The 24080-nt window shown below is 44.1% G+C and overlaps 1 protein-coding gene across 2 annotated transcripts in view; it reads right to left on the bottom strand.

Moving 5' to 3' along the window:
- Positions 1-21856, bottom strand: part of LOC104300681 (heterogeneous nuclear ribonucleoprotein K) — a 47065-nt gene extending 25209 nt beyond the window's left edge. For both annotated transcript variants that reach the window (XM_054179262.1, XM_054179261.1), the window contains exons 1-6: positions 21756-21856; positions 20819-20916; positions 19425-19481; positions 18000-18043; positions 16985-17057; positions 16480-16593 (exon numbers count right to left, since the gene is read on the bottom strand). In XM_054179262.1, coding sequence (XP_054035237.1) covers positions 16480-16593; positions 16985-17057; positions 18000-18043; positions 19425-19481; positions 20819-20916; positions 21756-21804 — 435 coding nt within the window. In that variant the 5' untranslated portion in view covers positions 21805-21856. The remainder of the gene's footprint in view (positions 1-16479; positions 16594-16984; positions 17058-17999; positions 18044-19424; positions 19482-20818; positions 20917-21755) is intronic.
- Between the last annotated feature and the right edge of the window lie 2224 nt (positions 21857-24080).

Raw genomic sequence — 24080 nt, 5'->3', positions numbered from 1 at the left:
CTGCACGTAGACTCTAACTGTAGCTAGGCTGAATATTATGATGTAACCCTGGACTAATAGCCAATGAAATGATTACACTTGTGCATATTTAGATGAAATGCTATATAAGCCGTGCTTTCTAACAATAAAGTTGAAGCTTGCTTATCAATCATATTGATTGCTGCGAGTCTTTCCCTCACCCCCCTCGCCGATGGACTTCTCTTCCCGACATCTGGTGCCCGAACACAGGGACATGAAGGCTTTATAGGAACGGAAGAGTATCCGACAGCTGCTTCAGCAGGCTCAGGGTCTACGGCTGCTGGAGGAAGGAGGCACGGGTGGGGCCGGAGTGCGTCGATTGGGTATTCCCAGGTCTGTGCAGCGATCGACGGGCAAAAGTATGAACCCGACGCTGGCGTAGGGGGTTCGTACCGTGCCTGGGCAAGGATTCACTAGGAGGAATTCTGCTCGCCATCCGGGTAAGGGCTGCCGGCTCAGGTTCAAGGCTGCACTTAAGGAAATAATTAGGAAGGAAATCCCCCGGGGGTATGGAGAGCGAAGTAGCCCTTAATTTAAAAGTTTCCTTGAGAAACGAAGAGTAGAGGATGTGGATTTAAAGAAGCATCCTGAACGTTTATTACAGTTTGGTAGGGAGCATAATCTTTTTAAATCGTCAGGAGATGTTTTTAATATTGATGTGTGGAAAGATTTAGGTAGTATCTTGTGGGACAAGGTTATTGATGATGACAAAGTTGCTCGTAAACTCATGAAACCGTGGAGGGCTGTTAAAAATTGCATAGATCAATATCAAACTGAAAAGCAGGTAGTGGCAGTCGCAACAGCTGCCCTAGATGGAGAGCAGGGATTGCATCAATTTGGCCATGACTATATACCTAGCCCACCGTCTGGGAGCACTATTTTGGTTTCTAATCCTGTAAAAATCAGCAAGGAGCCCCTCCTAGACTCTATTAAAATAAGTTCAATACCGTCTGTTCCTGATCCACAGTGTCAGCCTGCTTCTCCTCCCCAGTCTCTTGTTGCTTCTCCCCCTCAGCCTGCTTCTTCCCCCCAGCCTGATTCTTTTTCTCAGCACCTTAAAGGTGCTGGGAAGGAATTCTTTTCTAATGCAGATGAGGAGGAGTTGAAGGAGGAGGCTGTACGGTATCACAGGGAGGAGGCATTTGTGGCATGTAATTCCTCTATAAAAGATTTGAAATTTAATAATGACAATTTTTTCCATGAACAGTCACAAAAGAATATGGAGAACAGCGTTAAACCAAAACAAACTGCTCCTTCTCAATCAAAACAAAACATTCCCTCTATAGTAAGGATTGATTGGTTATCTATCCAAAGGGAAGCCCTGCATAACAAGGACTTTGAACTTTGCAATTCTTTGGAAGGGCTTCAGGCATTTCCAGTTTCTTTTACTCAGGAGGGGGGCGAGGTTGTAGCTACATACATCCCTGTAGACTGGAAACTTTTGTCTCAACTCAGAGCTACAGTAAATGAGTGTGGATTGCATGGTGAACCCACTAAACAAATGTTAAATTATATATGGAGTTCAGGAATATTGTTACCTGAAGATATTAAATCTATTATGCGTATGATAACAACTCAATCCAGCCTCATGCTGTGGCAGGCGTATTGGCATCAATTGTGCGATAGATTTGTTGTAAATAATCCAAATTATGGCGTTACTGTAGAACAGCTGATGGGTTCAGGAAACTTTTCAACAGTAGAAATGCAAGCTCAGCTGGGTCCGGAAGGGTTAAAGATAGGAATGCGGCTCGCTAGAGAAGCCCTTAACAGGGTGAAAGTAACTCCTCCAGTACCTTCGTATATGTCTGTTAAACAAGGGAGAGACGAGCCTTTTGCAAAATTTGTAGACAGGGTAACCGAGGCTATAAATCAGGCAAATGTTCAGGACTGGATGAAAGGAGCCCTACTTCGTCAGTGTGTGATAGAAAACAGTAACGGTCCAACTAAAAATGTAATTTCTACCATGTCTGCTGATGCTTCTATAGAAGAAATGTTAGAGCGTATGATTCGTATTCCTGCAGGGTCACAGGCTATGATAGTAGAGGCTTTAAAAGAGTTAGGGAAGGATATAGTGCAGGCTCAGACCCAAGCCTTTGCAGCCCTTACACCGTTGTTACCGGCAAACCAGGAGAATCAACAACCGAAAACACCTAAATGCTTCAGATGTGGCAGAACAGGACATTATCGCCGCGATTGCCAAACTAAATCCGTGTGGTGCAAAAACTGTCACACAAATAATCATACAACTGAGGTATGCAGATACTCGGGAAACTTCAAGCGGAGCGCAAAGGGCTGCGGCGCGAGGACCCCAACTGCAGCCCCTGTGTGGCAATCACCAGGCAACTGCAATCAGCCTCCAACCTCAAGCCAGCCACCCCAGGGAGCCTCGGGCTGGACCTGGCAGCAGCAATAGAAACGGTGTTGATAGACTCAAAGCCAGTCAAAATCGCTACGGGAATAAAGGGACCTGTAAAATACAAAGGACAGCCGTGCGGAGCTTTGTTATTGGGACGCTCTTCAGCTGGTCTAAAAGGACTATTTGTTTTACCCGGAGTTATTGATGCAGATTTTACTGGAGAGATTTGTGTAATTGCTATGACATTTTTTCCACCACTGGTTATTCCTGAAGGCAGTCGCATTGCACAATTAGTGCCATCATTACAGCTTACAGAGGCAGCCACGGCAATTTCTCAAAACATCAGAGGCGATGCAGGTTTTGGATCAACAGGAGGAATGGCGTTATTGTCTATGTCCATGGATCAACGACCAAAAACTACCATTATTTTGGACAATGGACATGAACGACATCAGTTAAATGCATTGTTAGACACAGGAGCTGATATTACCATCATTGACCGCTCAGTCTGGCCCGACAACTGGCCACTTACTCCTATGTTGACAAGTGTGGAAGGTGTGGGCGGCATAGCATCAGTCAGCAAAAGTCGAGACAAGATTCGAGTAATTATTGATGGCCACACCTGTGTATCTTTTTTGACCATAATGCAATTACCTCCTAAGGTGGAAGCATTGATTGGCCGAGATATTCTTACTCAAATTGGAGCACGACTTGTAACTAATGCTTGTTTTTAACAGCGGTCACTACTTGGGCTTTCCCGATCCAGTTAACCTGGCTGACTGATGAACCAATATGGATCGAGCAGTGGCCGCTAAAGAGAGAAAGCCTGGAAGCGGCTCACCAATTAGTTTTTGAACAACTTCAACAAGGACACATCAAACCATCTGTTAGCCCATGGAATACTCCCATATTTGTTATTAAGAAAAAATCTGGAAAATATCGTTTGCTCCATGATCTTAGAAAAGTGAATGATCAAATGGAAGCCATGGGAGCCTTGCAACCTGGTATGCCAAATCCTGCAATGTTGCCAGCCGGATGGAACCTGCTTATCATAGACTTAAAGGACTGCTTTTTTACCATCCCTATTCATCCTACCGATACCAAGCGATTTGCCTTTACATTGCCAGCTTTAAATAGGGAGGCACCTGCTGCACGTTATGAGTGGGTCGTGCTTCCCCAGGGAATGAAGAACAGCCCCACCCTGTGTCAGTTGTTTGTTGATGCAGCCCTGCAACCAGTACGACAAGCCTGGCCAGACGCATTAATCTATCACTACATGGACGACATCCTTATTGCACAAGAGCAACCATTTACACAGCAACAAGAATTCTTCTTAACGGAGCAACTGGTAAAAAATTCCCTTGTAATAGCAGCGGAAAAAATTCAGCGCTCTGCACCTTGGAAATATTTAGGATGGTCAATATCAGACTCTGTTATACAGCCACAGAAAATTGTTATTCAGAAAGAACTCCGTACCCTGCATGATGTTCAAAAGTTTATGGGTGATATTCAGTGGCTTCGTCCTGTGATTGGCACTAGGAATTCACAACTGGAAATTTTAAGACCCCTTTTGAAAGGCACTGACCCTGCTACACCGGTCATGCTGACACAACAACAACAGAAAGCAATCAGTGACATTGCAGAGTCTATTTTACAACAATCAGTATCACGGCAAATTTTTGATTTACCTATAGATTTGACTATTTTGGGTGATGGTCTATTTCTGTTTGGTGCACTTACACAATCTGAAAACAAAGAGGGGAACAGAGTGTGGGTTTTAGAATGGATATTTGGGCCTTTGCAACCTCATAATTCAATTCAGACAAAAATGGAATCATTATCCCTGTTAATTCAGAAGGGTCGCAAACGAGTGTTACAAGTGACAGGACAGGAGCCGAATACAATCTTTGTACCTATTAAACAGGAAGATTTGAATTGGTTTTTACAACATTCAGTAGAGTTACAAAAAAGCCTTTTAGGATTAAGTGTACAAGTTGCTCTGTCATCAGTACCCTCTTTGTTAAAATGGGTTGCTAATCAGGAATGGATATCTGTAGCAAAGCGAAGTGAGGATCCATTGATGGATGCACTTACTGTTTTTACAGATGCAGGGAAAAAATCTAGGAGAGCAGCAGTCACCTGGCAAGAAGATGGGCAATGGCAGCATGTTCTCCTGGAAGCTGTTCCAGGAGACTCGCTACAAACACTGGAACTTGCTGCCATAGTCTATGCTTTTACACGATGGTTACAGATTCCCCTTAATGTAATTTCTGATTCCTTGTATGCAGTAGGGGTAGCACAGAGAATAGAGGAAGCCCTGTTAAGAGACACCAACAATCGCAGACTAGGTGAATTATTTTCACAATTACAGTAGGCTATTCGGCAGCGAGAAGCTCCCTATGCAGTATTACATGTTAGAAGTCATCAAGGTGCCGTGGGTCTGGGAGAAGGCAATGCTAGAGCTGATAAATTGGTATCTTTGTCAGTACCAATGGATGCCTTTACTAAAGCTCGCAATGCACATGCTACCTTTCATCAGAATGCTAGAGGTTTGCATCGTTCCTTTGGTATCACCATGGATGAAGCGCGGGGACTTGTGAGAGCCTGCCCGCAATGCAGTCACCATGCAAGTCCGGGTCTCGGCCTTGGGGTAAATCCCCGGGGTCTCGGCCCGAATGAAGTATGGCAAATGGATGTCACACATGTGGCACGGTTTGGGAGGCTCAAGTACGTCCATGTCACCATTAGTCATTTCATATGGGCCTCGGCACAACCTGGTGAAAAGGCAATTCATGTGATAAGGCATCTGACACTATGTTTTGCTGTAATGGGAGTCCCTAAACAGATTAAGACAGACAATGGTCCGGCATATGCTGGACACAGAGTTAATAGGTTTCTGCAGCAATGGAGTGTACGGCACCTCACTGGCATTCCACATTCGCCTACAGGGCAAGCTATTGTAGAAAGAGCAAATCAGACATTAAAAAGTTATCTGGAGAAGTTTGACAATGTACAAGATCCACAAGAAAAGCTAGGGAGAGCTCTTTTTGTTCTTAACCATTTGTGTATTTTCGGAGAACAGAAGAACCCTCCTGCCCATGTTCATGGCTCTTCAGTTCAGCAACAACCCTGTCCACAAATGTCAGTTATGTATAGGCATCCTACAACTGGACTTTGGATGGGCCCTGCTCCTGTTCAGTATTTAGGTCGAGGTCATATGTGTGTGTCTACTCCAACAGGTCCTTTGTGGATTCCCAGCAAGTGGACTCGACCGGCACCTCCCACTACTCAAGTTACACAGGATAATGAGAATTCTCTTGCTTTTGATGATGCCCCTCATGACTCTGACAATCACATCGATAAACCCAAGGACTAATATGTCTAAGGACTAAGGACTAATAAGTCTAAGTGCCGGGTGCTGCACTTTGGCCACGGCAACCCCATGCAGAGCTACAGGCTGGGGTCAGAGTGGCTGGAGAGCTGCCAAACGGAGAGGGACCTGGGGGTGCTGATTGACACCCGCCTAAACATGAGCCAGCAGTGTGCCCAGGTGGCCAAGAAGGCCAATGGCATCCTGGCCTGTATTAGGAATAGTGTGGCCAGCAGGAGCAGGGAGGTCATTGTGCCCCTGTACTCTGCATTGGTTAGGCCACACCTTGAGTACTGTGTCCAGTTCTGGGCCCCTCAGTTTCAGAAGGACATCGAGACACTTGAACGTGTCCAGAGAAGGGCAACAAGGCTGGTGAGAGGCCTTGAGCACAAGCCCTATGAGGAGAGGCTGAGGGAGCTGGGATTGTTTAGCCTGGAGAAGAGAAGGATCAGAGGCGACCTCATTGCCCTCTACAACTACCTGAAGGGTGGTTGTAGACAGGAGGGGGTTGGTGTCTTGTCCCAGGCAACCAGCACCAGAACAAGGGGACACAGTCTCAAGTTGTGTCAGGGGAGGTTTAGACTCGAGGTGAGGAGAAAGTTCTTCACTGAGCGAGTCATTCGTCATTGGAATGGGCTGCCCAGGGAGGTGGTGGAGTCGCCGTCCCTGGAGGTGTTCAAGGGGAGATTGGACGTGGCGCTTGGTGCTATGATCTAGTTGTGAGGTCTGTTGGAACAGGTTGGACTTGATGATCCTTGGGGTCTCTTCCAACCTTAGTTACTGTGATACTGTGATACTGTGATTATCCCACAAGGGCCGAGACCTGGGCTATTCTGACCATACGCTCACGGCCAAAACTCCCAGCGACAGACGCCATACTGGCTTCAAAAGCAACCACGCGGCGACGCCGCGGGGGAAGAAGCAGGAAGTGCGCCACGCTAAGGCATCCCCTACTGCAACTTCTGCGAACTCAAGCAGCAGCACGGAGTCAGATCGCAGTCATCCGGGAAGTCCCCGAGGGAGAAATTCCCACCGCCGGAGAGATAAACAGCGTACTTCTAAGAGATCCTTCTCACCCAGAGAGAAATGGTATCAACTAGCACAGTCTCTGAATGTACCTGAATCCGTGATAGCGCCATTAGAAACGGGACTGTTAAAAGGAATAGTGCTGGCCTTGCAAAATAAATCCGGCAGCTGGAAAGAGGACAACTACAGAAGTGATCGCCGCGGCAAGGAGAATGAAGCTGGAAGCAGCAGTCCTAAAACTGTTTCACTCAGCAAGGATGCTAACCCCTTCATACCTCGTCGTCAGAGCCCTGATAAAAAGCCAAAAAACTAGACACAGCGGTGACTGGTCCAGGCCTCACTCATCGCTTTGTTAACACTTGTCAATGGTCTGAGGATCCAGAGCCTTTCATTTTGATTCCCACTGGACCTGATCGAACTGCTGTAAAATTCCTTATTGACACTGGGGCACAGATCAGTGTTTTGAATGTGCAACAAGCCAAACGCTTGAGGATCTTACCATCCCGCAAGAAGATAAAGATACAGGGTGTTACAGGAATGCCTCGTACATGCCATTTAGCCAAAACAAGGTTTTGGCTTCCTGGCGACAAGCGGAGTACCCTGGTAGAAGTTGCCCTGAGTCCGTACCCAGAGAACATCCTTGGATTTGATGTTTTAGCTGGCAAACGGTGGCATCTCCCTAACGGTACCTTGTGGTGCTTTGGCTCCTATGGAGTAGGAGCAAAAGGGACCAGAACCGCTCGGGTAGGCACTCTCCAAATTGCTCCACCCTTACCCAAATCGAGCATCACATGTGTTGCACAATATTCCCTACCAGCAGCAGCCAGACAAGGTATCACTGAGGTGATTGCAGACCTGGAAAAGAGACAAATCATCACCAGGACACACTCACCCTATAACTCACCAGTGTGGCCAGTGCGTAAACCTGACGGACGATGGAGACTCACCATTGATTACAGAAGACTCAATAGCAACACACCTCCTCTCACTGCTGCAGTCCCAAGCCTGACATCCATCGTGACGGCAATCCAAGCTGCATCACATACTTGGATGGCCTCACTGGACATTAAGGACATGTACTTTATGATCCCTCTACGTGAGGAAGACAAACCACAGTTCGCTTTCACGTGGCAAGGTTCCCAATTCACCTTCAATCGTCTTCCCCAGGGGTACAAGCACTCAGGAACCATTGCACACAATTCCCTAGCAGCACTGTTAGACACCATTGAAGTCCCAAAAGATGTAAGTGTGTACCAGTACATAGATGACATCTTTGTCGGGGGAAATGACAAAGGTAAGGTGGGTTCAGTAGCTGCAGCGATCTGGGATCTTTTAACCAAAAATGGGTTACAAGTTCCACGAGACAAATGTCAAGGCCCAAGCCAAGAGATTAAGTTTCTTGGATCCTGGTGGGTTGCAGGAGCAGTATCAGTGCCAGAGGATGCTCTTGAGGCTATTGAAAGGGATCAACTTCCCAATAACAAAAAGGAGCTTCAGCGGCTCTTGGGTACCTTGGGTTACTGGAGAAAACATATTCCAGGTTTCTCAGTAATTGCTCGTCCCCTCTATGACCTGCTTAAAAAGAACAGAGTCTGGGACTGGACCCCAAGGCACACTGAAAGCCTAAAAGTCTTGAAGGACGAATTAAAGGCTTACCAGAAATTGGGCCCTTTGCACCCACATGACCCCTTAAGGGCAGAATGGGGCTTTTCTGAACATGCTTCCTATTGTGGGGTTTTTCAAAGAGGACCCAAAGGCCCGAACAGAGCTCTTTTATTCTCTTCAACAGCATTCAAAGATGCTGAAAAGAGATACTCTGAATGGGAGAAGGGACTCCTGTCTTTGACCCGGGCTGTCAAAGAGGCCGAGAAGCTGCGCACTACGCAGGATATCGTAGTGCAGGGCCCATTCCCTTTGCTCAAAGCAATCCTAAATGGAACCCCTCCACCAGAGGGAATTGCTCAGAAGGCTACCGTGAGAAAATGGTATGCCTATCTGGAAGGGATGGCTCAGCTTATGCCTCTAAGAGAGGGACCCACAAAGGTGTCCAAATTGCAGCAGCCCATCAACCCACATACTGTTCCTCTATGCCAGCCCTACAAGCCATCTCCTATTCAGGTAGCACCTGAATTGACTGCTGATGCCAATACTGAAGGAGTGTGGTTCACCGATGCATCTGCCCAAAGGGTAGGATCACAGTGGCATTATAAAGCCGCAGCGCTAGAAATTGGCACAGACAGGACTGTCATTGAAGAGGGTGAAGGCAGTGCCCAAGTGGGAGAACTGCGTGCCCTCATGCTGGCTGTGGAAAATGGTGCAGAGACCATCTACACTGATTCGTATGCCACTTTCAAAGGTGCCACCGAATGGATTTGCCAGTGGGAAGCAAATCAATGGATAGTTGGCAACACACCAGTTTGGAGGGCAACTGACTGGCAAAGACTACTAGAGATAAGTCGAGCCAGGACTATCAGAGTAGGATGGGTGAAGGGACACTCTAAGGAGCGAACCCCTGCTGCTACTTGGAATCAACAAGTAGATGACTTAGCAAGAATCAGTGTAGTTGATCGTGAGGAAAAGGAGTGGGAGCGACTGGCTGAGTGGCTACATATTAAAAGAGGTCACTCAGGTAAGTCAGACCTTTACTACGAATGCAGATCCAGGGGGTGGCCAGTTTCTCTGACCACATGCGAAACCATTGTTTCAGCCTGCCCTCAGTGCCAGGCTAGATTAAAAGCTAACCATCCTGGTCTGGCTCCAGCCCAGCATATTAAGAAAGACAAAGTGCTATGGAGCACATGGCAAATTGATTATGTGGGTCCCCTCTGACCCTCACATGGGAAAAAATACATACTGGTAGGGGTAGAAGTGGTTTCAGGCTTAGTCATGGCCACTGCCACTAGCACTGCTTCAGGAGCTCAAACCATTGAAACTCTAAAGAACTGGTTCAGCATTCTGCCTATGCCTGAACATATTCAGAGTGATAATGGGTCACATTTCACCTCAACCTTAGTGCAAGACTGGGCCCGAGGGGAAGGAGTCTGTGGCCGTTTGACACTGTGCCTTTAAGGAAGGGGCACACTGGCTAAATGTTTGTAAAATATTTTGGTATTCTAAACGAATTTCATTGGTAGGATTGTGGGAGGTCAGATTGGACCCGGGGGAGCTGGGAACTTTCTCTCAGTCTTCCTTCCTTCGCTGTCCCTCTCGGCTGGATCTGCTTCTGGGCTTCTTGCCAAAAGATAAGAACTAACTCCCTGTGCATAGGCCTCCGCTTGCTGTACTAACTCCCTTCTTGTCTCTTCTTCTACCTCTTTGGGGGAGAAGGGAGGTAGGGGGTGAAAGGGGGGCACAGGGGGAAGCCCCCTCTGTGGGGGGTCTGGTTTCTGGTTGAGTTCATTTGCTGTATATTCCTGTATATATTGTAAAGGCCCTGTATTTGCTGTGTTGCATCTAATCTGTTTCCTTGTAAAATATAATCTCATTTCTCCGACTGGGTTTAGCCGTGGTCTCTTTCTCAGTGGGGGAGGGAAAGCAGAGCCTTTCCTTCCAAACCACCACACACTTTTTTTTGGCGCGCCAACGTGGGGCCAACTGCAGCTCGGATTGCAAAAGATGGAGAGTTTAAATTTAGTTCTGGGCGTCGGTTTGGGTTTGGAAAGTTGGGGCTCAGGTTTTGTGTTACCGGGGCGACTGTGTGAACTCCTGTGGACTGCAGAAGGATAGCTGGTGCGTGGCTGATGGCATGGAAGTCCCTCCTGTAGCTTGGGAACAGCGAGGGGTGGTTCTTTCTGTGACTTTCTGCCCAGGGTAGCTTAAGAGTGCTCGAGTAGCCTAAGAAGGCGAGACCTGCCTTCTCCTCGTTCCCTGCGGAGCGGCAGGGAGCGGAGGAGGGGCAGCGGCAAGCAGAGCGTGGTCGGCCCGCGGCCGCTGCGGGGAGCGGACACCCGCGGCGAGCGGGCAAGCGACTGCTGGAGGTGACTCGGACTCTGCATCGCGGCGACAGAGACGGCGGGGGCCGGGCCGGGCCGCGTTCAAGCGGCGGCGGCGGCACTGCCCGAGCCGGGCTGCGTTCAGGCGGCGGCGACAGCTGTAAATCTTTCCCTGGTGTTTTCGGACGTGTTCCGAAAATGGCGCCGAGCACCTGGCTCCGCCTCCCTGCTTCTTCAGTGGGCTGTGGCGCAGCTCCTCCCTCTTCCGGGGGTGGAGGTTGTGCAGCCGGATGCTGTCCTGCCTCGGTACGCGAGCGCCCAGCCGGGGGGTGCGGAGTGCCTCTGACATGCATCCGTGTAGCTTTGGTCCGCGTGAAAGCGGTTGGCTGCGGCACCCTGGATGGATTGAAAAAGGCAGTCGTGGAGCCGGATTGTTCCGACTGGCCTGCCCCAGGGGTGGAAAATTTGCCGCTGAATATGAGAGTAAAGGCTTGGCTGAGAAGTTGTGAGGTATTTCCAGGTGACCAGGATGTCCCAAGGAGTCCACAAGGAATTCACACTGCAGGAGAAGGACTGCGTCGCTGGGAGGTTCCATCACATGAGGAAGAACAACTGGAATGGACTGATGCTTGAGCCTGAATGAGAGACTGTTTGAGTGGACGCCCAGATGAAGATATGGACTCTGCCGGACATGTCATCAGAAGTTTTCTGATCTGATGATGTGTTTGGGTGCAAGGATTATGGTATGAAATACAGGGGTGGCAGCCATTACAGAGTCAAATGGATGTTTCATACTCCATATTATCCCCAGGCAAATGGCATGGTGGAAAGGGCAAATGGCCTCATCAAGAAGCATGCAAATGTTTCAAGGAGTAACTGGGACAAACGCCTGCCTTCTGCAGTTTTCATTGTAAACAATCGATGGGGAAATTACGGCAGCCCCAAAGTCAAGGCATTCTGCCCTGCTGACCCAGTTAGGGATGTCAGCCACATGCCAGGGGAGGCAAAGGATGAACACCCACATTCACTAACAGAGATGCAGGTGGGTCAACCAGTGTTAGTGAAACTGCCTTCTATTGGGATTGTACCCATGACACTGGCTAAGCCCAGGGGTCTATACACTTGGGAGGTGTAAGAGTCTAAACTCCTGGTGTGACTCAACAAAGATAAAATCACTTGCTGCTTGCCCACACAGTACCAATCCTGGATGCAAATCACCTTGTGATTGCATCGTAATAACACTGGACTGCAGCTGGCCTATAACAATGACCCAAGGACCCAGCCATCACGCCTTCAAGACAGCTATCAGATACCCCCAGGAAGGGAGGGTGATGAGTCAATGGAGCCTTACCCAGCGAGCTGCCTATTGGGCAGGGGGGTTTGATCCAAAGGAGAGAGGAGAACCTGTAGTTCTGCAGGGAGGGATGAATCAGATAATGGAGAATGTGCAAAAGGCTGCATGCCTGCAAATGATCTATGAAAGAGAACTAAAACATCATTTTGAATCCCCCCTTTCTCTTCTGGTGGATGCAAACAGAATGACTCCTTTGATCAGGGGTCTCCCTGACTCGCTTAAAATAAGAGGTATCGAGCTCCAAAAAGAAATAGCTAATACCCCACTTTCTTCCAGGACATGGGAAGATTTGGGAAGGGAGTTATTAGATTATGCCAGGCAGTATGATATTCCTGAGGAAAGTAAAAAACCTCAAACTAGAGGCTTGAGACATGTGAAAATGATTCACCCACCAAGCCCCCAGGGCCAGTCGCGCCGTATTCCTAGTAGGCACCTGGCTAGGGGCAGGGAACACTTGAATACCCGGCAATATTGGTGGGGGGTGGGTCAGAAGAAAGGTATCCCAAAAGAAGTGGTTGATGGGGTACCCACGAGGCAATTAGAAATCATTGTGAAATGCTGGCCTGAGCCTAAAAAGAGGGCTGAGGCCACTGCTCCTCTCTTTGTGAAACCATTTGGTGAGGGGAGGGGTATGCCCCCCAGGGCAACTAAGGGCTTCACTTCTCAGTGGTGAGTCGGGGGTGAAGCATGAGTCAGAAGATCACCAAATGAAAATTGTACGTGGCTCGGGACAAAGCTTTTGTTTGTGTTTTTGTTTGTGTTTAACTTGGCTTTGAGAGAACCTGAAACAATCAACGATACTTCCAGGCCCATTCAAAGTAATTAAGCAAACTCTTTCAAGGGACATCACCTGAGAGGGTGACTGTATGGGAACCTGGAAATACCAGTTTTGTATGTTTTAAGGTTGAGTTTCTTATTTAAGTCTAATGCTAAAATTACCTGTTGTTTAAGTTATAATGCTGAATTCTACTTGATGTATTGTCAGAAGGACTTGTCTTGTTACAATATAGAAGACCTCTCAAGTTTTGCATCGCAGAAGACATCTCTTCAAGGACTGTACTTCCCATGGCTCCGCAGACATTCAGATCTGGATGGAAGCTCACTTCAATTCCAAACTGAAGGACTGACGGGGTGGGGGGGTACGGGTTTGTTCTCTTGGCTTCCAGGAGGAACAAGGATGCTTTCACCTTGTGTAATTACCTGTTTAAATTTTGTTCTATTTTGCTAGTATTGTTAATCTTTCACCTTGTGTAGTGTCCAATATGCAATTTGTGTCTAATGATGGTGTACAACAGATTTGTGCCATTAGCCAACCAAAACTTATGTCTATTGAAAAAAATTGTTTAAAACTTCTTTCCTTTCCTTTCTTTTCTTTCTTTCTTTCTTGCTTTTATCTTTGATTGACGGGGTGGTGTAAGAGTCTAAACTCCTGGTGTGACTCAACAAAGATAAAATCACTTGCTGCTTGCCCACACAGTACCAATCCTGGATGCAAATCACCTTGTGATTGCATCGTGATAACACTGGACTGCAGCTGGCCTATAACAATGACCCAAGGACCCAGCCATCACGCCTTCAAGACAGCTATCAGATACCCCCAGGAAGGGAGGGTGATGAGTCAATGGACTCTCCACCTGTCTCCTGATGTGTAATGGGTGTGTGGACAGGTTAGATGGAGAAGGGAAGGCGGAGGCCCTCCCCCCCCCCCCTCCATCTAGACCCCTGCCTAAACACACAGGAATACACTGAAAGACTTCCTGGGGAATGATACCTGGATACTTATGATTTCCTGGCTCCTGAATTCCTGAGGGAGAATGCTTGGACACATACCTAAGGACTAAAAACTGTATAAAAGACTTGACCACTACTGGCTCAGGGGGAAGAAAACCGCAGAGGAAGAAAACCGCAATGGAGGGAAGAAAAACGCAGAGAGAAAAACGCTGAAGGAGGACCATGCCGCTGAGAAGGAAGGAAGCAGACTGAACCCTCTCTCCATGTCCTCTACTCATGGAGCTGACCCACGCTGCCCAGAGGGACCTCATCTGTTCTCCAGCCAAAGCCTCAGCACCCTTTCTCTACAGACCCAGGCTGCCCAGAGGGACCACATCGCATCTCCAGCCAAAGCCTCAGCACAAACCTAGCACCTCATGCAGCACCTTTCCTCCGCAGACTCAAACTGTCTTGGGGTGGGTGAGGGGTGTGGTAATATGATTCCTTTCCTCTTCTCTCTCTCTCTTCTCTCTCTCCCTCTCTATCTTCTCCCTCTCCCCTTCTTATTTCCATTTTCCATTTTATGTATGTAATAAATAGTCTAGCTGTTGATATTTTGGCCTCGTTTGTGCCGATTAATTTCACAGCACGGGAATATTCAAAAGAACTAGTCTCCTTCCCTCTCCGGACCGAGACAGGAGGCTACTGACATCAATGGGAAAACTCATCGCATAAGTGCTCGGTGGGTCATTCCAAATTACTAACTGTTAAGCCCGGCTTTAAACACCGTGGCCAGTTTTGTTTCCCCCACAGAGTGACAACGGTTCCAGTGGACAGACTATCCTGGAGATGAAGACCTATCTCGAGAGTAACAGGGATCCATCACCAGTCAGGGGGTGGAGACTAGAAAACACTAAAGTCACTGGTACTGACGTTAGAATTAAGAAGTTCTATCCTGTTGTAGTATGCTTTGTTTAGAGTACAGTTGTACAGTTCTGAGATACGTATATATATGTATGATGTTCTTGTGATGTTTATATATAATGTTTAATCATAGAACAGCATTTGCCCACATATACTTGCCCATAAGCAGGGGGTGGAATGTAGTGAAGGATGCTTATGGTCAGGATGGTGCCCCAAACATTTCTGGAACATGCTCTACTTACACCATATTTGGTAGGTGTTACTCCATTGGTTAACCTTGCGTTAGCAACAGAATGCTCATTGGGCCAGTATTCACTGGGGCAAATGGTAAATAGAGGTCGTTTGGTAAACGAGCCCCCACACATCGCGTTGGAGCCTGTGAGTGTGTGCGTGCCAGTGCTGCCCTAGTCCACCTTGCCCGAGACTCAAGCCAGTGCCCCAAGAGACCTCACGCTCCTTTGCCACCGTCACCAAGCTGCGTGCGGTGCCGTGGACAGTATCCCGTGGGATCAACCACGACGCGATCCCTTGCTGCAGGAGGAATGCCAGCGGCCCGTGTGAACCAGCGTCGCTGACCTGCCACAGCCCCCCTCGAGCGGGAGCCCTTTGTGTCCTGGGAGAAGCAGCAGCCATGCGGTGCAGCCACGCGGCCAGCGCCATTTCCTGTCTCCGTCTTACGGCACATCCGTGCCACGTTTTTGGACTATAAATATTATTAAGGAGAGATCTCACGAAGTCCTCAGCTTGTAAGTCAAGCCTTTCTTTATAGTTTCCAGTTGAGGTAGCGTTTGGATTTCTCCGAGTGGAGGGTTGCCGGTCACCGACCAACCCCTCCCCCCGCCGCTTTCTGAATTAGTTTCGATTTTAGGTTCTGTGAATTGTTTGATTCAATTGCCCACGTTTAAACATTCTGTAAATATAGTTTCACTAACCGGATATTGATACCTGTGAAGGGTGACTGTAAATACCCCGTTACAGAGTTTATAAATAAATTTAACATATATTTTCATTGGTGTATCTGCCGCTCATTTTCTGAGGGCATATTCACGACAGACACTAAAACATTTCTGAACAATCAAACCAGGCCATTAAGCTTCCAGTCATTTTAAGTGAATACTTGCTTCCAAGTTGTTACCAAACATTTTAGGTTATTATATGCAAGACATGCAGTGACATGCTAGTGAATAGGAAAAGTTTTATTTTTAAAAATCTTTTAATTATGGCTCATTTAGACAGTCACTTCATCAAATATTAGTAGAAGGACCACATACTCATTGTAAGTTATAAACCTTCATGTCATAAAAATGTGCTTTAGATGCAAAACAGCAATGCAGCCAGGATTATGTCTAGTCATCTTGCCTTCCTCAGTGCACAAACAATAGTATATGCCTAAACTGATCCAGAATTCTCCTGATTCAGAGATCACTAGCTTTTTAAAAATTCTTTCACAAAGAATGGTCCTTCAAAGAATGTAGCGGTCTTTAACCAAGTGCAAGTTAAAAAAGCAGCTGTTTAGCAGTTCATTCCATAAAGGATGATGAATAACATTTTAATTTTTAAAAAGTAACCTTTTTTATAAAAATTACTACTAATATGCTTACAAGTTTTATAAAAATAATCCCAGGCACTAACAGCAACAGCCACTTTATTTCTGACTTTTTGCAAGAAAGTCATAAGTAGTAACTTTGGGATTATTGCACAGATGATGTATACACTCCCTGTTTACAAACACAGAAACTAATTTGTTTATAGAATGAAAGGAGAATCTGAAAAGAATAGGAAACAGTACCTCTCGGAGTTCTTTGATTTTAGCACCCTTGACACCAATAATTCCTCCTGCTAGACTTTGGTGAATTAGAAGTCTTAATTCACAGTCAAAATCGCTACTTTTGTAGTGTTGATACTGTAAACAAGATGCATACAAGGAAAGAATAAAATATTAGTTGGGGGAAAATAAGGGGGGGGAGAGAATTAAAATACTAATTCTGGTGGGGTTTTTTTGTTAAGATTTTTCTCCAAACACCATTGTATGACAATTTGCTGCTGAACTGCAATACTTCATTTGCTATAAGAAAATTACACCCATTTAAGTACTTGCCTTTTGAGGTCAAATTAGCTTTTCTTATTAGCTAAAATTTTAAGATACCATACAATGCAACACAGGATGAAAATTACACTATAGCTACTTCAAATTGGGGACTACAAAAGTCAGGAAACATGTATTTTGAAGCAAGGGAGGCTTATTTTGGCTTAATCAAAATCTGTAACTCAAGAAACAAACTTAAGAGACATACCTCTTCTAAAGTAGGGATAATCTTCTTCAAGATTTCTCCAATTGTCTCTGTATCTGCACTTATACTCAAGATGCTGTTAAGATGCCATAGTATCAGAAAATACAAAGAAGTTGGAAAAGTAGTAAATTAAGTTTAATATTCATACACAAAATTGGCTACACAGAAGAACTAACAATTAATATTCCCCATTTAAAATAAACCTGTTCAGTGGATTTACAACACATACATATTTGTTTATGCCCAATACATATGCATGATGAATTTAAGACTAGGTAGATCTTGGAAAGAGAGCAAGTGAGAGCTTCTGAAAGGGCTCAGATTAAGTGGGCAAGAAATCAATGCAGAACTGAAAGTAGAAGTGAATATTTGCATTTACCACCACCACTAATTTAATATATCCTTGCCATTACATTGGTAAAACTGTCACACCTTGTAGAAAAAAAAGTGGCATTATGCAAGTGGTCAACATTATATCCAGAGTTAGGTTGAGAAATCAGACAGAAATTACATTACTAATGGGCTCTACAAAAAAGAAATCTAAATACAAGGTAAACACCAAACACACACACCACCACAAAAACAAACCCACACAAACCCCAAAAAACACCCCCTGCCTGCCCCCCCCCGGTAACACAAACAAGTAGCAAAAAGGAAAGTGAACTAGAGTTAGTATTTCATCAGAAATAATTATGAACAGACAATGTTGGGGGGAGCAAGGTGGGCCACAGATATCAGGCAAGAGACTCTTGAAACAATTTGATTTATAATGCAGTGAATATGCAACACTTGAAGCTGTGCTACTTCCATTGAAATAAAATTAGTGGATTGTTTGGGTGGCCAACTCACATAGTTCGGTGACAAGATGACTTAATGGGGAAAATAAGACAGAAAACTTTTTAAAAAAACACAACACATGATCTATAAGGGGATACTATTTAATTATATAAAAGGCAGGTAATAAAATACATTTCTCTCTTTCTAATCAGGCAGTGAGGCATAAACTGTTGGGACATACCGCTCAGGGCCACTGCTGTCTGGGACTGAAACACTTGCATTGTACTGCATTGGTCATTGGCGTTCGTGGATGTTGGCATTGGGCATGGGTATTCAATCAGAAGTTGTCAAGTATGGTACCCGTTTGGCAACAAGCACATTTTTTGGGCATAGCCAACCAGGGTTTTCACATGGGCGTTCAGGGGCGGATGGGCCAACGTCATGGTGGGCAACGCAGGGGCAAGTCGATCCAGTACATGGATAACGGAGATATATGGCCAAAAAACAAGGAGAGGGAAAAGGGGGGAAAAGCAATACATTTTAATACAAACTATACTCATAACTCTCAGTTAATGAAGCAAGTTTAAGTTGTTCTGAAAACTAACATGATAATGGATTGCTACATCAACTGTGGCTTAACAGTATGGATCTTAATGAGTTACTTTATCTGACTAAACTATTTTACTTTTAACATAATGTTTCAGTAAAAGGTTGGCTCATGAATGTAGACAAACACTGTTGAGACCTGCATTATCAAAACCTTGGGCAAGTTGGGAAAGTTAGCATTCCAGACCAATTAAATTATCTGGACTTCAGTGATGTATTTACATAAACCAAACAAAAATATTAGCTGCCAAAGTTAGTGAGTGTATATATAATTCCTGACCACTTGAACTTAATACTCAATTCTAGTTACTATAGTTTATGAACTTTGATGGAACTGGTTCTGTAATGATATATTGGCAAATATTGTGTGAAAGAACTGCTGAAATAGTTGATGCCAAGTACAGGAGTGTAAACAAATGAAACCTGAAAAGCATTGTCAAGTCTGATAAATACGTAACATTTACAGCAAACATGTCTAATCACAAGAGTCAATCTGCTACAAGTAAACAAGCAACGACAATTAAAAAAGTGTTTCCAAGTAATAGAATGTTTCTTGTTCTAAACCTGTATTTAAATTGTGCAACCTTAATATGAATGTTTTTGTGCTTCATGTCCAAGCTGTTAAAAGTAAGAACAGATGGACATTATGCTTTCTTTTCTAAAGGAAGTGAAATAATTCCTCTATCACTGGGCTAAGCCAGCCACCTCAGTTTTCACTAGTACTAAAACTGATTCACACATATGGGAAATGGCAGTTAAAGGTTTCAGGCTTTGTCACAATATTTCTAATTAAAGATATTAACTCATTTAAAGTGTGCAATTTAGAGAAACCCTGTTTGAATGCAGAGGTTCAATATAAATCTCTCCTCCCACATAACTTGAGCTGGCTTTCAATTACAACACAAACTGAAAAACTTCTCCTCTAACAATCATTATCAACAGCTTATAATTGTTTTCTAGATTTGTATTGATCAATATCTATGAACACATACAATCAAGTTTTCAATGCAGTGCTCCAAAAGAATAGGTGTTAAATTAATTCAAACTTGTATATACTCACGTCTGTACGAAGTGCCTTAATATTTTTGCCACCTTTCCCAATCACTGCTCCAGCATTCTGGAAAATAGTTTTCAGAATTCATGTTATGCTAATACAGCACAAACTACTTTTAACTGAAGGATGAAGAACAATCTATCTATTTCTGCATTACCTTGTGGAATGGATTCAGGGGTGAGGCCTGTTTTGCCTTTGAAAGGTTGAAATTAAATAAAAATAAACTAACATGCTTTTACCATGAGGAATGAAAGAGTCAGAACAGCTCTCACCAGTGAGCTTTGAAAGAAATAAAAATATGATTCCAATTTCAAATTTAAGTTTCTAGACAATTCTGCATGTTAAAACCATCACTTAACTATGAGTATAGCTGAAAAAATACCTTATGGGATTCCATGTATGTTACATAGGTCAAGAATTTTGTTAGTTTGATAACTTTTTTTCATTTTTAAATATGTTTGCAAACTTCACTTGCCCTTCAAACATTTGATAATTTCAAATGCTACTTTTGGTTCAAATCTGCCTAACTCAACTGACCACTCAGGTAAGTATATTTGCCCTGCATTCTTCAGACTATAAACAATCACTAGTCTCCAGTGGCTAAAAATCATCATGAATAAACTCACATAATCAAGGGTGGCAATTATAAAACTATATTTTCAGTAGGCTATTTCAAGAACTACGTGCAAATTTATTGTTATTATGCAGTTCATACATGATGCTAACAGGACCACAAACATTTTGCAACACTCCATGTAACTTGACTACTTCTCAGAAATGCCATGCAGAGTTCAGGTAACATTCCCCTGCTCCTACACAAGTCTGAGTTACTTCAAAGAGCACAAACATCTGTAACAACTAGAACCACTACAGGAGATTAACAAACAGTAATTTTACTGTGATAATTTGTACTAGTCAATGAAATGATTGTAATCCCCAAAACATCACTCCCACATTTCCTCCTACATTTATTAAATCTAGGAAAACTAATAGAATCCTGTGGAAGTCCTCATCTTGCCTCTCACATTTAATTTGCAATTATAAGCTGATCATTCTCTAAACTGCTTGCTTTCTAAAGGCTAATACTCAGTCATTCCCATGGAAACAATTATGTTCCACTCAAACATAGGAAAGTGGCTCATAATTTCTATTGCTTTGTTTTTCAAATGAGTACTTAAAAAAAAAAATTAATAGTCCCATAGATCGTTGAAGACTTGTACTTGGAAAAAAGTTTGAGATAAAACCATTGCAAAACACTTCTACCAACATTCATGCACACTTACAAAAATTCCTAATATTATTTTAATTAAAGCACATGTTCTTTATAAACATACACCACAACATACAGCTTGTTACTGCTCTTAAGCAACAGTATAAGCAGAAACACTGAACAAGCATACTTTGCTTTGAAGCAAGATGCGTAACTCAACCATCTCATCTGTATTCCGAGATCTTTTGAAGGCCTGTTCTTCTTCCATATCTTCTGCAGGACGTTTGCCTGTAGATAGGTCCATAAGGGAGAAACAAACATATATTTAACTAAGCAACAATAAAATTGTATATCAACTTAACACACTGTATTCCTAATGAACCATTCCCTCCTACTAGCCCAATGCTAATATCTGACATCTACTCTGATTATCTAGAGTACAGAAACAGGTTTTTACTTCATCAGCCTACGTATCAATTATTGAAGGTTCATTCCAAATCGATGAACTACAGCTAAAATGAAAATTTTGCAAGTTTAACAGCATCACCTACCAAGTATTTCTTTTACTATTCAGAAAACCTTAAAGGCCAAAAGATCAAAAGCAGCTTGTCCAACACCAAAATATTGATTGAAGTACAGTATTTTAAATAGCTTTGAAAAACTGACATGAATCACTTCAATGCTAATACCCTATCTCTTCACTAGTTTTCACAATTTTTCAGTTCTTCCACATTTTCTTCATTTAGCTAATATCTACGTACTTCGTATATGTTTACATTCCTTCAAAATAACAAACTGCAATAAACAGATATGCCTGACAACACTTTTACACAAACACATTGTCTATACAAGTACTGAGTATTTAGCTATCAAATATTTTCAAATTCTTAGTTATAACTTTTAGTTACTTATGCCACATCAAAAACACTGCGAAAGAAAAATTATGTATTTATAATACAAAAAAACCCCAACATATAAATCCATGTAGGACACATGGAAATAATGCAAAAATATTGTAAATACAAACATTTGATACACTTAAAGCATTCCAAAATAGGTAGCATTCCAAAACAGTGAGTTTAAAACGTTCTTCCCCCCAAAATAAAATAGCCCCTAAAAAGATTTACCATTTGTCTCTGTGTTGGTAAAGGTCTCCTCCTGCTGTTCAGTCTCCATTACCTTTTATTCTCACGTATGCAGATAAAGCCTGTTGTAGAATTTAAAAAAAAAAACAAACAAACACAAAAAACACTAGTGTATCTAGTGGGGAGGGAGAGGGATAAACAAAGAGATGATTGCTTTTAGAACTTACCGGTTTCATATAAGCTTGCAAAGCAAGACTAAAGTGTTCTGGGTGGGATGAAAACCCAACAGCCTACTGCTTCAACAGCCTAGGTCAGGTTCTGTTTACTTACAGGCTAGATTCTCACAACTAAAACTGGGGGTTTGACCAGAGGGTTTGCTGCAAAGCTTTTCTCTATAAGCGAGAAAACATAACAAGGCTAAGCACATCACTACGAGAAGTAATAAGTCTGTGAACTTAGAGATAAACAATTATAGTCTGAATGACTCGGGACATGATCTGTCTTCAAGCATTTGTTAGTTTTAAGCAATCAGATACGTGAAGTGCACAATTACCTAGTTCCTATTCTTCGCATATTCTATAATAAGCATCTTGATTTTTCTTTTTAGAAGAGGCTATAATAAAACCAGTAGATTGAGACATAAATAACTTTGAATAAAAACTTGTTACTATAATTTATAAAATTAGCGCTAGTGTTTATCAACTTACTAGCAGGCATTGTATCACACATACCAGTCAATATCACAGATGAGCAAAAGAAAGTAGAATCATAGAATCAATAAGGTTGGAAAAGACCTCAGAGATCATCAAGTCCAACCTCTCACCCAACACCTCCTGACAACTAAACCATGGCTCCAAGTGCCACATCCAAGCCTTTCTTGAACACCTCCAGGGATGGGGACTCCACCACCTCCCTGGGCAGCACATCCCAATGCCCAATCCCAGAGTAGAAATCAACTGTGGAACAAAAAATTGCTGCCACTGCCCTAAAACCCTTCTAGTTCCAGCAGCAACATGGGAGAGGCTCTGAAAAGAACAGAATTAACCAGGTTGGAAAAGACCTTAGAGATCATCAAGTCCAACCTCTCACCCAACACCTCCTGACAACTCAACCATGGCACCAAGTGCCTCAGCCAGGCTCTTCTTAAACACCTCCAGGGATGGGGACTCCACCACCTCCCTAGGCAGCACATTCCAATGGCCAATCTCTCTTGCTGGGAAGAACTTTTTCCTCACCTCCAGCCTAAACCTCCTCTGGCACAGCTTGAGACTGTGTCCTCTTGTTCTGGGGCTGCTTGCCTGGGACAAGACACCAACCCCCACCTGTCTACAACCTCCCTTCAGGGAGTTGGAGACAGCAAGGTCGTCTCCCCTGAGCCTCCTCTTCTCCAGGCTAAGCAACCCCAGCTCCCTCAGCCTCTCAAGTACACACAAGACACACTAGAAAAATTCTTTAAAAAAAACAACCAACAACACACAACACACTGTAGTTACATATAACCTCTGCATACACGTACAAAGAATCTCAAAAGCAGCTGAGCTTTGAATCAGGTACTAAAACAACAAAAAAATCTTTACAGAGATAAGTCCACGTGAGAACACTTGCAAAGCACAATAGAAAATCAGGCAGAACAATTTTGCTCCTTATTCTCTTAAAAAGTTAATTTGTACAGAAAGCAGATAAAGAATTATATCCCCCCCCCTTGGTTTTTATTGCTCAATTTCCATAGCCTGAGCAAATGGTTCACACTTAAGTACTCAGCAAGAAAAAATGAGGTACTTTCGAAAACATCCTTTCAATTATCTGTTCATTCGCAAGTTACCCCGTTTCTGCAGGCTAGCAGCAGGCGTTGGCGGGGGAGGGGGAGAAAGAAGACAGGAAGAGAAGTTTCAGCAGATTCAAATGGTTAGCCTTTCCAGACCCTCTTTATTTACAAACTTCCAAAGAATTTACAATTGCAAGGGGAGAAAACGAAATAGTGTTCGGGACAAGATGTTCTCAATTAGCTACTGTGCGCTGTTGCATAAAATGAGACTTTGCGGAATTAAATTGACTAATACAGTATTTTTAAAAAACATCGGAAGGGTAAAGCAGGCACGGAGAGCGAGTACAGGGCTATGAGATACCGGCGCTTTTCTACCCCGCTCCCTCCGGAACGAACTACCCCGTTCCCGCCCGAACGCTTCCCCTTCCGCAACAGGGCCTGGTCTGACTGACATTCACCCTTACTCTTCGCAGGACCTCCACAACCAGCCAACCCACCGCAGAGCGCTCTAAAGCCCAGCTCGCTCCCTAGGCGAGGATGAAGGGGAATACTGAATTACATAACCCACACAGCCCTAGACCTACCTCCACCGTGGCAGTGAC

Source organism: Dryobates pubescens (assembly GCF_014839835.1).
Source record: "Dryobates pubescens isolate bDryPub1 chromosome W unlocalized genomic scaffold, bDryPub1.pri SUPER_W_unloc_1, whole genome shotgun sequence".
Classification (NCBI taxonomy): Eukaryota; Metazoa; Chordata; class Aves; order Piciformes; family Picidae; genus Dryobates; species Dryobates pubescens.
This window is presented reverse-complemented; position numbering and strand designations above follow the sequence as displayed.